At 39.3% G+C, this 16,579-nt stretch overlaps 1 protein-coding gene across 1 annotated transcript; it reads left to right on the top strand.

The window, feature by feature from the left end:
* Positions 1 to 16,081: 16,081 nt before the first annotated feature.
* On the top strand, positions 16,082 to 16,579 carry LOC142165484 (uncharacterized). The gene has a single exon (XM_075224027.1). The coding sequence runs from the start codon at positions 16,082 to 16,084 to the stop codon at positions 16,577 to 16,579; it is 498 nt and encodes a 165-aa protein (XP_075080128.1).

The raw sequence follows: 16,579 nt of genomic DNA, 5'->3' as shown, positions 1-16,579 counted from the left end.
AAATTAAATATTACAATAATACAATAACTATAAGAAAAGAACAAAAAAATGCATAAAAATGATGTGATAAATAAGACATATTTGACTTTAAAATAAAAAGAAAGTGATAGTAAGAATTTTGTTAAAATAATATTATCTAATGTGCTCAAACAAGACAGATCACAATATGACATGTTTAGTATTCTTTAATATTGACAGCGAAACGAAATGCAAGTACTAAAATTAAGGGTTATGCTACTACAAATATATAAAAAAAAAATAGGTTGTCCGCTACGAGATTTGAACAATAATTTCGTATCCTGCTTCATAATTAATATCTAATTTCATATCCTGCTTCATAATTAATATTTAATGTTATATAATTTTTATCTTAGAGGTTTATATTTAAGGTTATTCGCACATGATTCAAATAACCTACATCACAATTTGACATGATATTTATCCGCGCATCGCGCGATCACTAATACTAGTGTTATGAAAAATTAATATAGAAGGAACTATAGTTATTCTTGGATCGTCAAATAAGGAATTTATGTATAAAGTCTTAGATATCACATTTTTCTATGTAACTCAAATAAGGAAATAGTTAAATAGTTATTTCTAAATATTAGGAAAATAATTAAATAACTATTCCTAAATATTCGAAAAGTAATTAAATTACAATTTGTCTAATGTGAAATTTCTAAAAGATAAAAAAAGGCGAACGACATTTCACTAAGGACCTTCGTGCTTTTAATATAATATAGATAGATATATTTGTGCAAGGTACTAACTGAAGAGTTGATGATAATCTTAATAACTAAAAAATTATTTTCCCTAGTATATGTTAATTTTAAAGTAAAATGCAACCACCATGTTTTTGAGAAATTTAAATTCGTCAAATAGCTTATATAATGGTACAAGGATGGTATGTAGAGATTTTTGACCATAACGTCATACATGCAGAAATTATGATGAGTCAATGTACTTCCAAGCATGTGTTCATCCCCATAATTCAACTTTCGCCTTTGGAAAATAAAAGATCTCCTTTTAAATTTGTTCGTAAACAATTTTCAGTACGCTTGTATTTTGCAATGACAATAATAAAGCACAAGCACAAACAATTCGAATGTTGGATTGTATCTCCCGCAATATGTTTTCTCGTCTGGACGTTAATATGTTGCACTTTCAAGAGGAATATCGATGTCCACAACAAAAAATTTATCATAACGGAGCAACCAAAGTGTCAGAATGGAACATACACAAAGAATATAGTCAAGTCTTAGGTAAGATATCATCATATTGCATATTTATAAACTATAAGTGCATAATAGTACTACCTAGCTAACATGACTTAATTGATCATTTTTACAGGTTCAAACGATGATATCCAATCAGTTTAATTTTACATATTATGCTAATATATGTAATAACATTTCTTGACATTTTAAATTATGGTTGCATTACATATACATATATTTTAAGGGTTGTTTTATTCTTGATATTTCTCTTATCTATTTAATTTGGTATCCCTTCATGTAAGTAATTGACTACATCCAGAGGTGGATCCAGGATTTGATTGTGACGACTCGACCGGTCGTCTTAAGAATTTACGCCCCGATTCCCTATTAATTGCTTTTCCCGAATTTATTTCTACTATTTTAATTTGTCGGGATGTACGGTTCTGCGTTTCGGGGAGTTTTGGGACACTTAGTCCCTAAATGAGAGCTTAAGTGTTGGAAAGTTGGCTGTAGTTGGAACAGTGTAAAGACGGCCTCGGAATGGAAATCCGATAATTCCGTTAGCTCGTTGGGTGATTTCGGGCTTAGGGGCATGTTCGGATTGTGTTTTGAGGTCCATAGCAAATTTAGGCTTGAAATGCCTAAAGTGGAATTTTTGAAGTTCCGGTCCGATAGTGAGATTTTGATTCGAGGGTCGGAATGAAATTCCGAAAGTTGGAGTAGCTCCGTAGTGTTGAATGTGATGTGTGTGCAAAATTTCAGGACATTTGGATGATGTTTGATAGACTTTTTGATCGAAAGCATGTTTTAGCATTTTTCAAATTCTTAGGCTTGAATCCGATGAAAAATAGGTCTTTTGATGGTGTTTTGAGCGTTCCGAAGGTTGGAACAAGTTTGAATGATGTTTTAGGATTGGTTGGGGTACCGGGGGCCTCGGGTGTATTTCGGATGCTCAATGGACCACTTTTGGACTTGGAAAGACAACAGATTTTCTGTTGTTGTGTTGCAGAGAAAACATTCATCGCGCAGAGCATCTGGGTGAAGCAGCTGAAATGTGCTTCGCGTTCGCGATGATGTCCCGTGTTCGCAAAGGTAAGGACCCGTTGGTCTTCGCGTTCGCGACATGGTCCACGCGTTCGCATTGGGTCTGCCCGTGTAAGCTATGCGTTCGCGAGTGGACCTCGCGTTCGCGAAAGAGGAATTTGACCAGCAGGACTTTTGTATATCGCGTTCGCGAAGAAGAACGCGCCTGGGCAGATATAAGATTTCAAATCGAGGGTTTTAGCCATTTTTATCAATACTTAAGCTTGGGAGCTCGGATTTGAGCGAGATTTTGAGGGATTTTCAGAGATATCGATTGGGTAATGATTCTTAACTCATTTTTTCTTGTAACTCATTAATCTAAACATGGATTCATCCTTTAATTTTGGAATTTGTATGAAAATTGGGAAAAAGTTCTTAGACCAAAGAATTGAGTATTGATTGGGGATTTTACATTGGATTGGGATGATTTTGATATGGTTAGACTCGTGTGAGTGTGAGGATTCTGAAAATATAATTTTTACCCGATTCCAAGACGTGGGCTGGAGGGGCATTTTGGTAATTTTACCTAATTTCGCGTATTAGCTTAGAATTTCTTTGTAGAATTAGTTACTTGAAGTGTTATTTACGTTATGAAATTGAATTGAATAGATTTGGGTCATTTGGAGTCGAGTACTCGTGGCAAGAGCGTGGTTTCAGATTGATTATTGAGCCGGTTCGAGGTAAGTGACTTGTCTAACCTTGTGTGAGGGACTTTCCCCTTAGGATTGGTATTGTGATAATTGAAATGCCTTGTACGTGAGGTGACGAGTGCGTACTTGTGCTAATTGATGAAAATCCGATTTTCATTAAGTAACTTTAATTGTGTTTTCCCTTTCTATTTATTCTACTTGCACTTTTAAACCCATTGTTAGTTAGAGAACATGTCTAATTGACTTAATTGCTTTAATTGCCTTATTTGTATTACGTGAAGCATGCTAGGTTAGAATTGTCTGTGTTACCTCATTATGAAGTTGAGTTTATTTGAGTACTCCTTGTGCTATTGTTGTGTGTTTTACTTTAGGACTACGGGACGACATCCTGGGAGATCACCCGTACGCATTTACAATTTGAGCTGAAGTGCGGGATACCGAGAGATCACCAACACGTACATTGAGGATACCAAGAGATCATCGGGATACTAAGAGATCCTTATCATACATTGAGGATACTAAGAGATCCTCGCGATACCAAGAGATCCCTATCAAACATTGAGGATACTAAGAGATCCTAGGGAGACCAAGAGATCCCTATCATATATTGAGGATACCAAGAGATCCTCGGGATACCGAGAGATCCCTATCATACATTGAGGATACCAAGAGATCCCTAGCATATATTGAGGATACCAAGAGATCCTCGGGATACCGAGAGATCCATATCATACATTGCGGATACCAAGAGATCCTCGGGATACCGAGAGATCCCTAGCATACATTGAGGATACCAAGAGATCCCTAGCATACTTAGCATATATTGAGGATACCAAGAGATCCTCGGGATACAGAGAGATCCCTAGCATATATTGAGGATACCAAGAGATCCTCGGTTATCATCCTTATTATGAATGGTACTTCTTTGTGGTTTGCCTTCATCTCTGTTCCCGTTATTGTACTCTTATGATCCTGTGTAGATTCTTACAGTAGATTCTCAATTGTACTGCTTATCTTATCCTGTCATCTTTATATTTATTTAATCTCAGTAGGGCCCTGACCTTCCTCATCACTATCCAACCGAGGTTAGGCTTGACACTTATTGAGTACCTCTGTGGTGTACTCATGCCTCTTCTGCGCATGTTTTTCATATGCAGATCTAGGTACCACTACTCAGGCCTATCATTCTTGAGGAGGCAACTGCTATAGAGACTTCGAGGTATATCTACCGCGTCCGCAGACCGAGAAGTCCCTTTCTATTCCTGCTTTTAGCATTTAGCCCTTCTTTATTTTTCTATTCTTATTAGACATTCCGGAGTTAGAGCTATGTAGTATTTATCTTAGCTTGTGATTCGTGAGTTTGCGGGTCTTGGATTTATGTATTGGTATTGAGAGTTAAACATGGTGTAAGCCGAGAGGCACATTTAAACACTGTTGCTACTTTATTTCTGTTTTAAATTATTTTACTTCCTCAAAAATAAGCTTACCTAGTCGTAGAGACTAGGTGCCATCACGATAGTTCACGGAGGGCGAACTGGGGTCGTGACAAGTTGGTATCAGAGCTCTAGGTTCATAGGAATCATGGATCACAAGGCCGGTTTATTAGAGTCTCGCTGATCGGTACGGAGACGTCTGTACTTATCTACGAGAGGCTATGTAACCGTTAGGAAAATTCCACTTCATTTGATTTCCCTGTCGTGCGAGATTTTTGACATCCCGAATTCTAAACTTCTATCTTCTATTATCTCACCGTTGGTGAGGACATGTACTACTTGAAATGATCAGGCACACGCATCCCTGTGAGAGTCGCCAGAAGTCGGGGCCGGGATAGAGGTCGAGGACGCACACACAATGAAGCAAGAGCACCCGCGCGAGCTGCCACCGAGGAGCCACCAACAGTTCCAGCCAGATCCCAAGTACCGGATATGCCTACTGCTACTACTGCTCCAGCCTTTCAGGAGACATTTGCATAGTTCCTGAGCATGTATGGTACGTTAGTTCAGCGGGTGGTGAGGACCTCTAGCCGCGTAGAGGACAGGTGGGTCCAGGAGAGAGAGGAAATATGAGGTTAGAATAAAGAGTATAGGGAAGTAAGGAGACCTCGTAGACTGGAGAGACCCACTATCCTTATTTTGGAGGAAGAGTATGCCCTGGTAGAGGTTTTGTAGGTCAGCCAACTCAGTTTGCATCTCAGATTTCACACAGTGTTTTAGGTGTTCAGGGGTCTTGGGGTACCCGTACCGTACAGTTCCCATTGCCACATCCTCCTAGAGCTTGTTTTGAGTGTGGTGATACACGCCACGTGGTGAGGGATTGCCCTAGACTTGGGAGGAGTGCACCTCCATAGACTTCTCAGCCACAACATGCCCCGAAGAGTTCACAGGCTATGATTACAGCTTCAGTTGCTACCCCACCTGCTCAGCCAGCTAGAGGTGGAGGTCGGGGAGGTAGAGGTCGCCCTAGAGAGGAAGGCCAGGCCAGATACTATGCACTTCTTGCTCGTACCGAGGTTGTTGCCTCCGATTCTGTCATCACAGGTATTGTCCTAGTTTGTCATAGAGATGCATTGGTTTTATTCGATCTAGGATCCGCATATCCTTATGTGTCTTCTTATTTTGCTCCGTGTTTGGGTGTACCTTGGGATTCTTTGAGTTCCTCTGTTTATGTTTCTACTCCTGTGGGAGATTCTCTTGTTGTGGACCGCATTTATCGGTCGTGTTTGGTCGCTCTTAGTGGTTTTGAGACCAAAGTCAATTTATTGTTGCTCAGCATGGTAGACTTCGATATTATCTTGGGCATGGACTGATTGTCACCCCATTATGCTATTCTTGATTGTCATGCCAAAACCGTGACACTGGCTATGCCAGGTGCACCACGTGTTGAGTGGAGGGGTACTTTAGATCACACTCCCAGTAGAGTTATTTCTTTTTTAAAAGCTCAGCGTATGGTTGAGAAGGGGTGCGACGCATATTTAGCTTATGTGAGAGATGTCAGTATTGATACTCCTTCGGTTGATTCAGTTATAGTAGTACGGGATTTTCCCGATATGTTTCCAACTGATCTTCTAAGCATGCCGCCTGATAGAGATATTGATTTTGGAATTGATCTATTGCCGAGCACTCAGCCCATTTCTATTCTTCCGTATCGTATGGCTCCTCCGGAGTTGAAGGATCAGTTACAGGAATCACTTGATAAGGGTTTTATTTGGCCCAGTGTATCACCTTGGGGTGCTCTTGTCTTGTTTGTGAAGAAAAATGATGGTTCTATGCGTATGTGTATTGATTATCGCTAGTTGAACAAAGTTACAGTTAAGAACCATTATCTTTTGCCTTGTATTGATGATCTGTTTGACCAGCTTTAAGGCGCACGGGTGCTTTCTAAGATTGATTTGCGCCCAGGTTACCATCAGTTGAATATTCGGGAGCCAAATATCTTGAAGACTGCTTTCAGGACTCAGTATGGTCATTACGAGTTCCTTGTTATGTCATTTGGGCTGACCAATGCCCCAACAACCTTTATGCATTTGATGCACAATGTGTTCCGGCTGTATCTTGACTCGTTCGTCATTGTCTTTATTGATGATATTTTGGTATATTCCTGGAGTCGGGAAGATCATGAGTAGCACCTGAGGACTATGCTTTAGACTCTGAGAGAGAAGAAGTTATATGCTAAGTTCTCGAAATGTGAGTTTTGGTTGGATTCAGTGGCATTCTTAGGCCACGTGGTATCGAGTGAGGGCATTCAGGTGGATTTGAAGAAAATAAAGGCCATGCAGAGTTGGCCCAGACCATGCTTAGCTATAGAGATCCACAGTTTCCTTAGTTTGGCGGGTTAATACCATTATTTTGTGGAGGGGTTTTCATCGATTGTATCCCCCATGACCAGGTTGACCCAGAAGGGTGCTCCGTTCCAGTGGATGGAGGAGTGTGAGGCGAACTTTCAAAAGCTCAAGACAGTTTTGACCACAACCTCAATTTTGATATTACATACAGGTTCGGGGTCTTATACGGTCTATTGTGATGCCTCGAGGGTTGGCCTCGGAGCGGTGTTGATGCAGGACAGTATGGTTATTGCCTACACGTCCAAATGATTGAAGATACATAAGAAGAACTACCCTGTTTACGACCTTGAGTTAGCTACCATTGTTCACGCCCTGAATATTTGGTGCCATTACTTATACGGTGTGCCTTGTGAGATTTATACTGACAATCGGAGCTTGCAGCACCTGTTCAAGCAAAAGGATCTAAATTTGCACCAGAGGAGGTGGTTAGAGTTGTTGAAGGACTATGACATCACTATTTTGTATCACCCGGGCAAGGCCAATATTGTAGTTGATGCTTTGAGTCGTCAGGCAGAGAGTTTGGGGAGTTTGGCTTATTTACCAGCATCAGAGAGGCCTATGGCAATGGATATTCAGGCCTTAGCCAGCCAGTTTGTGAGATTGGATCTTTCAGAGCCCAGTGGGGTTCTAGCTTACGTGGTTTCTCGGTCTTCCTTATTTGATCTTATCAGGGAGCGACAGTATGATGACCCTCATTTGCTTGTCCTCAAGGACAACGTTCAGCACGGTGATGCCAGAGATGTGACTATTGGTGATGATGGGGTATTGAGGATGCAGGGTCGGATTTGTATACCCAATGTTTATGGGCTTCAGGAGTTGATTCTGGAGGAGGCCCATAGCTCGCGGTATTCCATTCATCCGAGTGTCGCGAAGATGTATCAGGATTTGAGACAGCACTATTGGTAGAGGCAGATGAAGAAAGATATAGTTGGATTTGTAGCTCGTGCCTTAACTGTCAGCAGGTGAAGTATGAGCACCAGAGACCGGGTGGGTTACTTCAGCAGATAGGGATTCCAGAGTGGAAGTGGGAGCGGATCACCATGGACTTTGTAGTTGGGCTCCCACGGACTTTGAGAAAGTTCGATGCTATTTGGGTGATTATAGATCGGCTGACCAAGTCCACTCACTTTATTCCTGTGTGTACTACTTATTCCTCGGAGCGGTTGGCGGAGATTTATATCCGGGAGGTTATTCGACTGCATGGTATTCCAGTGTCGATCATTTCAAATAGAGATACTCAGTTCACATCACGGTTCTGGAGGGCCGTTCAGCGTGAGTTGGTCGGGTGGAGTTGAGTACAACATTTCACCCTCAGATAGACGGACAGCCCGAGCGTACTATTTCAATTCTTAAGGATATGCTCCGTGCATTTTTGATTGAGTTTGGAGGGTCTTGGGAACAGTTCTTGCCATTGGCGGAGTTTGCTTATAACAATAGCTATCAGTCCAACATTCAGATGGCACCATATGAGGCTTTATATGGGATACGATATAGATCCCCGGTGGGTTGGTTTGAGCCGGGTGAGGCCATATTATTGGGCACAGACTTAGTTCAGGATGCGTTAGAGAAGGTTAAGGTGATTCAGGATAGACTCCGCACAGCCAGTCCAGACAGAAGAGTTATGCAGACCGAAAGGTTTGTGATGTTTCTTATGTGGTTGGAGAGCGGGTTCTGCTTCGGGTCTCGCCTATGAAGAGCGTTATGAGATTCGGGAAGAGAGGAAAGTTGAGTTCGAGATTTATTGGCCCTTTTTGATATATTGAGGCGTGTTGGGGAGGTTGCTTATGAGCTTGCCTTACCTCCCAGCTTGGTAGGAGTTCATCCGGTATTTCATGTTTCGATGCTTCGGAGGTATCAAAGTGACCCGTCGCACGTGTTGGATTTCATTTCAGTCCAGTTGGATAAGGATCTATCTTATGTTGAGGAGCCAGAAGCAATATTGGACAGGCAGGTCAGAAAGCTGAGGTCAAAGAACATTGCATCAGTGAAGGTTCAGTGGCGGGGTCAGTCGGTCGAGGAGGCGACCTGGGAGACCGAGCAGGATATGCGCAGCCGTTACCCTTATCTTTTCACTACTTTAGGTATGTCTCTATGCTCGTTCGAGGACGAACAAATGTTTAAGTGTAGGAGGATGCGACGACCCGACCGGTCGTCTTAAGAATTTATGCCCCGATCCCCTATTAACTGCTTTCCCTGAGTTTATTTATGCTATTTTGATTTGTCGGGATGTTCGGTTCTGAGTTTCCGGGAATTTTGGGACACTTAGTCCCTAAATGAGAGCTTAAGTGTTGGAAAGTTGGCCATAGTCGGAACTGTGTGAAGACGGCCTTGGAATGGAAATCCGATGATTCTGTTAGCTCCGTTGGGTGATTTCGGGCTTAGGGGCGGGTTCGGATTGTGTTTTGGAGGTCCATAGCAAATTTAGGCTTGAAATGCCAAAAGTGGAATTTTTGATGTTTCCGGTCCGATATTGAGATTTTGATCCAAGGGTCAGAATGAAATTTCGGAAGTTGGAGTAGTTCCATAGTGTTGAATGTGACGTGTGTGCAAAATTTTAGGTCATTTGGATAAGGTTTGATAGACTTTTTGATCGAAAGCGTGTTTTAGAGTTTTTGGAATTCTTAGGCTTGAATCCAATGAAAAATAGGTGTTTTGATGTTGTTTTGAGCGTTCCGAAGGTTGGAACAAGTTTGAATGATGTTTTAGGATTGGTTAGCAAGTTTGGTTGAGGTCCCGGGGGCCTCGGGTGTGTTTCGGATGCTCAACGGACCATTTTTGGACTTGGAAAGACAACAAATTTTATGCAGTTGTGTTGCAGAGAAAACATTCATCGCGTTCGTAGAGGGTCTCGCATTTGCGTAGAGCATCTGGTTGAAGCAGCTGAAATGTGCTTCACGTTCGTGATGATGTCCCGCGTTTGCGAAGGTAAGGACCTGTTGGTGTTCGCGTTCGCGACATGGTCCTCACATTTGCATAGGGTCTGCCGGTGTAAGCTACACGCTCGTAAGTGGAGCTCACGTTCGCGAAAGAGGAATTTGGCCAGCGGGAATTTTGTGCATCGCGTTCGCGATAGTAGCCTCGCGTTCGCGAAGAAGAACGCGCCTGGGCAGATATAAGATTTCAAATCTAGGGTTTTAGCCTAAGATTGGGAGCTCAGATTTGAGCAAGATTTTGAGGGATTTTCAGAGATATCGATTGGGTAATGATTCTTAACTCATTTTTTGCTTGTAACCCATTAATCTAAACATGAATTTATCCTTTAATTTTGGAATTTGTATGAAAATTGGGAAAAAGTTCTTAGACCAAGGAATTGAGTTTTGATTGGAGATTTGACACTAGTTTGGGATAATTTTGATATAGTTAGACTCGTGTGAGTGTGAGAATTCTAAAAATATAACTTGTACCCGATTTCAAGACGTGGGCCCAAGGGGCGCTTTGGTCATTTTACCTAATTTCGCATATTAGCTTAGAATTTCTTTGTAGAATCAGTTACTTAAAGTGTTATTTATGTTATGAAAATGAATTAAATAGATTTGGGCCATTTGGAGTCGAGTACTCGTGGCAAGAGCGTGGTTTCAGATTGATTATTGAGCCAGTTCGAGGTAAGTGGCTTATCTAACCTTTTATGGGGGACTTTCCCCTTAGGATTGGTATTGTGATAATTGAAATGCCTTGTACGTGAGGTGACGAGTGCGTACTTGTGCTAACTGATGAAAATCCGATTTTCATTAAGTAACTTTAATTGTGTTTTCCCTTTCTGTTTATTCTACTTGCATTTTTAAACCTGTTGTTAGTTAGAGAACAAGTTTAATTGACTTAATTGCTTTAATTGCTTTAACTGCCTTATTTGTATTATGTGAAGCATGCTAGGTTAGAATTGTATGTGTTACCTCGTTATGAAGTTGAGTTTATTTGAGTACTCCTTGTGCCATTGTTGTGTGTTTTACTTTGGGACTACAAGACGGCATCCTGGGAAATCCCCCGTACGCATTTATGATTTGAGCTGAAGTGCGGGATACCGAGAGATCCCCAACACATACATTGAGAATACCAATAGATCCTCGGGATACTAAGAGATCCTTATCATACATTGAGGATACTAAGAGATCCTCGCGATACCAAGAGATCCCTATCAAACATTGAGGATACCAAGAGATCCTAGGGAGACCAAGAGATCCTAGGGAGACCAAGAGATCCCTATCATATATTGAGGATACCAAGAGATCCTCGGGATACCGAGAGATCCCTATCATACATTGAGGATACCAAGAGATCCTCGGGATACCGAGAGATCCCTAGCATATATTGAGGATACCAAGAGATCCTCGGGATACCGAGAGATCCCTATCATATATTGAGGATACCAAGAGATCCTCAGGATACCGAGAGATCCCTAGCATATATTGAGGATACCAAGAGATTCTCGGGATACCAAGAGATCCATAGCATATATTGAGGATACCAAGAGATCCTCAGGATAACAAGAGATCCTCGGTTATCATCCTTGTTATGAGTGGAACTTCCTTGTGGTTTGCCTTCATCTCTGTTCCCGTTATTGTACTCTTATTATCCTATGTAGATTCTTACAGTAGATTCTCAATTGTATTGCTTATCTTATCCTGTCATCTTTATATTTATTTAATCTCAGTAGGGCCCTGACCTTCCTCGTCACTACCCAACCGAGGTTAGGCTTGGCACTTACTGAGTACCGCTGTGGTGTACTCATGCCTCTTCTGCGCATGTTTTTCATGTGCAGATCCAGGTATCGCTACTCAGGCCTATCATACTTGAGGAGACAACTGCTCTAGAAACTTCGAGGTACATCTGCCGCGTCCACAGACCGAGAAGTCCCTTTTTAATACTGCCTTTAGCATTTAGCCCTTATGTATTTTCTATTCTTATTAGACACTCCGGAGTTAAAGCTATTTAACATTTATCTTAGCTTGTGATTCGTGGGTTTCCGGGGTATTGGATTTATGTATTGGTATTGAGAGTTAAACATGGTGTAAGCCGAGCGGCACATTTAAACACTATTACTACTTTATTTCTGTTTTAAATTGTTTTACTTCCGCAAATTTTGGTTTTCTTCTGCAAAATAGGTTTACCTAGTCGTAGAGACTAGGTGCTGTCACGATGGTTCACGGAGGGCGAGTCGGGGTCGTGACATTGATAGTTACGGGTACCACTATATTTAATACAAGCCTACCACTAATCGAGAAAATTGAATTAGGGGGAATCAAATTAGGGTGTACAATCAGTGATTTAAAAAGTGAGGGCGTGAGTCGGAGCGTTTTACTTAATACGGGGCGAGGCAAAAGCCTCGAGACATGGGATGTAAGATCTTTAATTTTTTAGATTTAAGAATTAATAATATATCATTATACCATAAAAATATAAAAGATACATTAAAAGTTTATGAAAAGGAAAAAGAATTTAAGAACCTCTTATAACATCTAGCGTGTTTTACAAGTATAAATAATACAATATTATTAAAGTTACTATGAAATATAAATTTACTACAACGTCTTAACTTTCAAACGATTAAAAATCATAATTTCTTAAAAGTAAATCAAACTGCATATTTTACCTCCTCAAAAGTAAATACTCAATAAACTTTATCAACATTATAATTTAAATTATCACTCCTTCATGAGAAACATAAAATTATTTTTAAAGAGTAAAATAACAAACATATGATAATTTAGTGAGACATAGAACTAAGACATGAAGATCTATCAAGTAAAAATATAAAATTTGGTTATCTATTTCAGAAGATATATTCAAATGATATTCTCAATTAGTTGAGTTACTAACATTTTTCATATTTCTATAGATAAAAAAGAGCTTTGTCGAAGAATTTTGAGAGTCGACAGTACTAATTAGTGAATTCAATACATGATTTGCATAGGAATTATGGGGGCAAATCCCGAGCGTTAAGCGTTAGGCGTGATTAGAGCGCATAACCGGGCGCTTGAGGGCGTAAGTCTCACAAACTAAACCCCACACATAAGTCTCAACGCGTTTTGATAGTGTCCCGTCCCGGGACGAGTCCCAGAAAAGCTTTTTAAAACACTGTGTACAATATGTCGCTTCGTTCTACTTTGAATTAATTTGATTTAGTTTTATTTTGAATTAATTCGGTTCGCTTTATAAAATATTTTATGCATAAATAAATACGCGATGACCAAATTAAAAATGTTTTGTCCTTTATTGAAATCAAGAAAAAAAATATTAGATGGATTAAAAATAAAATGATTAAAATCATATTCCCATAAGTAGTTTAAAATCTAGAAAAGAAAACAGTAAGTAAGAAAGATATAATTTAACTAAATAATAAAAATGAGATTGTACAAAGAGAAAAAAAACAAAGATGAAGAAAATCAGAGAAACTAAGAAAAAGAGAAGAAAAGAACAAAAAATGAAAAAAGGTACCGGACCTAGTTAAAGAGCGAACTGGATTGCCGCTAGTAGGTTTCGATCTTGAGCGTCGCCGTGCAAAAGTTGCTCACTAACCATGGCACTTACGTCCATTGCCACTCATTTATAATATACAAAATATTCGTGAAATACCAATAAATACGTAAAATTTTACCCGAGCATACGGGTGGCGTACCACCCTCTCTGATTTATGTATAATTATTTCATCTATATCTATCTATCTATCTATCTATGTCTATCTATATTTTATTATAAAAATACGAATATAATGTTGATTGACCAAAATAGCCATAAAATAACTATATCATATTGGATAAAATTATAATAACCAAACTTTTGCCTAATATCTAGCTAGACTTTGAGTTCAACTAAGATTCTATTGAATAGCCCTGCGACCTGGGTTCCATTTGTGGTATTCTTTCGAATAGAGGAAATCGTAAGATAAACAATATCTAAAACTAATATTAGGTATCCAAAGTAAATCGTGAAAGGAATATGAGTCATTAATGAGTTGACGAAAAACCTAGGAAACATAGTTGAACAAAATAATAAGCTAATGGACTATTTCAGGTTTAGAGGTAGGTGTTGCACATAGGACAAAAACGTACACATTTTGGTGTATGTATCTTAAATTTAAAATATAATACTAATTATTATGGGAAGCAAATTCCTAACTTTCAACATTTGATCATGAATATTAGTCTTACTCAACTAAGAATCCAACACTCCATATTAGTTCATCAAGGTAATATGTGGCTTGTGTTGTTAGGTAAATTTACAAAAATTTAACTGATTTCAAGAGTCATAAATATTAGGAAAATTAATATCAAGATAGTTATGTTATATAGTTCAAACAAGAAAAAGTTTATAAAAGATAAATTTTTAATTTATTTAATAGTCCTAAATATTATGACTCCCTACATAATTCAAATCAAGAAAAATCTAATAAGAAATTTATATTTAATTTCAAAATCCTAAATATTAGAAGCCTTCTCGTATAGATTCTCTCTCTCTCGGTGCATGCTAACTAATTTGCGCCTACCAAGGGTAAAAGAGCACGGATCCCGTCTCAGAGAGCACTAATGGCGAAGGAAGCAGCGGAATTACGAAGCAAAAATCAACGAGGAACCAGAGGAAGTGTAACAATAACTGAAAATTCTGGAGATAAACAATTGAGCCCTACTGTCAATGGAACAGTAACAAAAATGCTAGGAAAAGAGAAGCAGAAGGAAATCTAAGCAATTCAAGTATGGGAAGAAGTTCAGGAAGCATCAACAGGCAGTAATCCAATGGTGCATGCGCGAGATGGAAGGAAATCATGGGCCGATGAGGTAGAAGAGATGAACGAAGTACAGGGGAAGAAGAGTTCAGTGTGGGACAACTTTGATATTATAAAAATATCAAATGTTGGGTACAAATTGGAGTATGTCCAACCGAAATCGATAGGTGAGCTTAATTTTGTTGAAATTGAGTTGGATGATATAAGTACAAAAGTTGAATACTGGAGAAATGTTGTGATATGCTATGTGCTTGGGGTTCATCCACTATTTGCAGTAATTCAAGGTTACATACAGAGGTTGTGGGGAAAACATGGGGTTGATAGAATTACAATGCTAAAAAATGGTGTAACTGTTGTTAGATTTGATACTGCAATGGGGAAGCAAGAGGTAATTTAGGGGGGCATATATCACTTTGATAATAAGCCACTTATTGTCAAAGGTTGGACACCTGAGCTGGAATTCACTAGGGAGGAACTACTAATAGTACCAATTTGGATTAAATTACCAGATTTGGACTTCATGTATTGGAGTCAAAAAGGGCTAAGTAAGATAGGAAGCTTGATTGGGAAACCTCTAATAGTAGACCAGAACGCAGAGAAGAGGATTGGATTGAAGTTTGCAAGGCTGTTGGTGGAGCTTGAAATGAATACTAAACTACCTGATGTGGTAAAGTTTAGGAATGAAAAAAGAAAAATAATAGAGCAAGAGATTAGTTATGATTGGAAACCATCTCTATGCAAACATTGTTTTAAGTATGGGCATGAGGAAGATGCGTGCAGAATAAAGAAGAAAATTCAAAAGACTGAATATATGAATAAAGAGAAGGTGACAGATATACAGGTGGAGGAGCAAGGTCAAGGGCAAAATGAGAACGATGCAAACCTAGAAGTTCAGAAAGCAAATGGACCAGAGAAGAGGTATGATGCAGGGAAAAGAGCAGTAGGGAGAACTCAACAATATGTTGTTAAGAATCATGGGGCACAAAAGGAAAGAAATAGAGATCAAGACTGGCAAACGGCTAATAAGTTTGGTAAAATTGTGGTGATGAAGATGGAACAAGTGGAGAAGTCTAACTCATTTCAGATACTCAACAAGCAAGAGGAACTGAATTTGAGTAAATAAGGGGGAGAAAGAAGTAATGTGGGTGGTCTAAGCATTCCTCACAATGGGAATGGTTAGTCTACTAAGCTGGAATACAAGGGGGCTTAATGCTCCTAATAAGCAAAAGGAGACTAAACTCCTTTGCAATGAGGACAGAGTAGGGTTGATAGGTTTATTAGAAACAAAAATCAAAAAAGAGAGAATGGAGAAGATAGCAGAAATGATGTTTGATATGTAACAAATCTAGAATGTCACTATAATGGTAGAATCTGGATCACCTGGAGGCCAGATTACTACCAGGTAAAGCCTAAGGAAAAAACTGCTCAATTAATAACATATGAAGTTTTGTATATACCACTAAAGCTAGCTTTTGAGGTAACATATGTTTATGCTTTTAATACAAAGGAAGAGAGAAGAGGACTGTGAGAAGGGTTAATCAATCATAGTAGAGGATGTAGCAAGCCATGGATGGTAATAGGTGACTTCAATGCAGTGTTGAATGCAGATGATAGAATAGGTGGAAAGGAAGTGACATGGGCTGAAGTGGTGGATTTTCACAACTGTGTAATGGAGTGTGGATTAATGAACTTGCCATCACAAAGGAATATGTATACCTGGAGTGATAAACATGCGGAGCATAGGATATTCTTAAAAATTGATTGGATTTTTATCAATGATGAATGGCTTTCTACTATGCCAGAGTGTGCTTCCAGGTTTCTGACTGAAGGAATCAATGATCATTGTCCAGCTAAGGTGACCCTTGTAGAAGAGAGGCAAAAAATCAGAAGGACTTTTCAATTTTGCAATATTTGGGCAAAGCATTTTCAATTCATGAGGATAGTCAAAGAAGGTTGGGAAATCAATCTGGAAGGGTGCAAAATGTTTAAGGTTGTTAAAAGGTTGAAGCTGCTAAAGAAGGGACTAAGAGCATTAAATGCTCAGGCTTTTAATAACATATTGACATAA

This window comes from Nicotiana tabacum, chromosome 10 (assembly GCF_000715075.1).
Source record: "Nicotiana tabacum cultivar K326 chromosome 10, ASM71507v2, whole genome shotgun sequence".
Taxonomy (NCBI): Eukaryota; Viridiplantae; Streptophyta; class Magnoliopsida; order Solanales; family Solanaceae; genus Nicotiana; species Nicotiana tabacum.
The sequence above is the reverse complement of the archived record's forward strand: the minus strand, read 5'-3'. Positions and strand labels throughout refer to the sequence as shown.

Coding starts and splice junctions, on each gene's coding strand:
- LOC142165484 (XM_075224027.1), top strand. CDS start 16,082: ATGGTAATAGGTGACTTCAATGCAGTGTTGAATGCAGATGATAGAATA.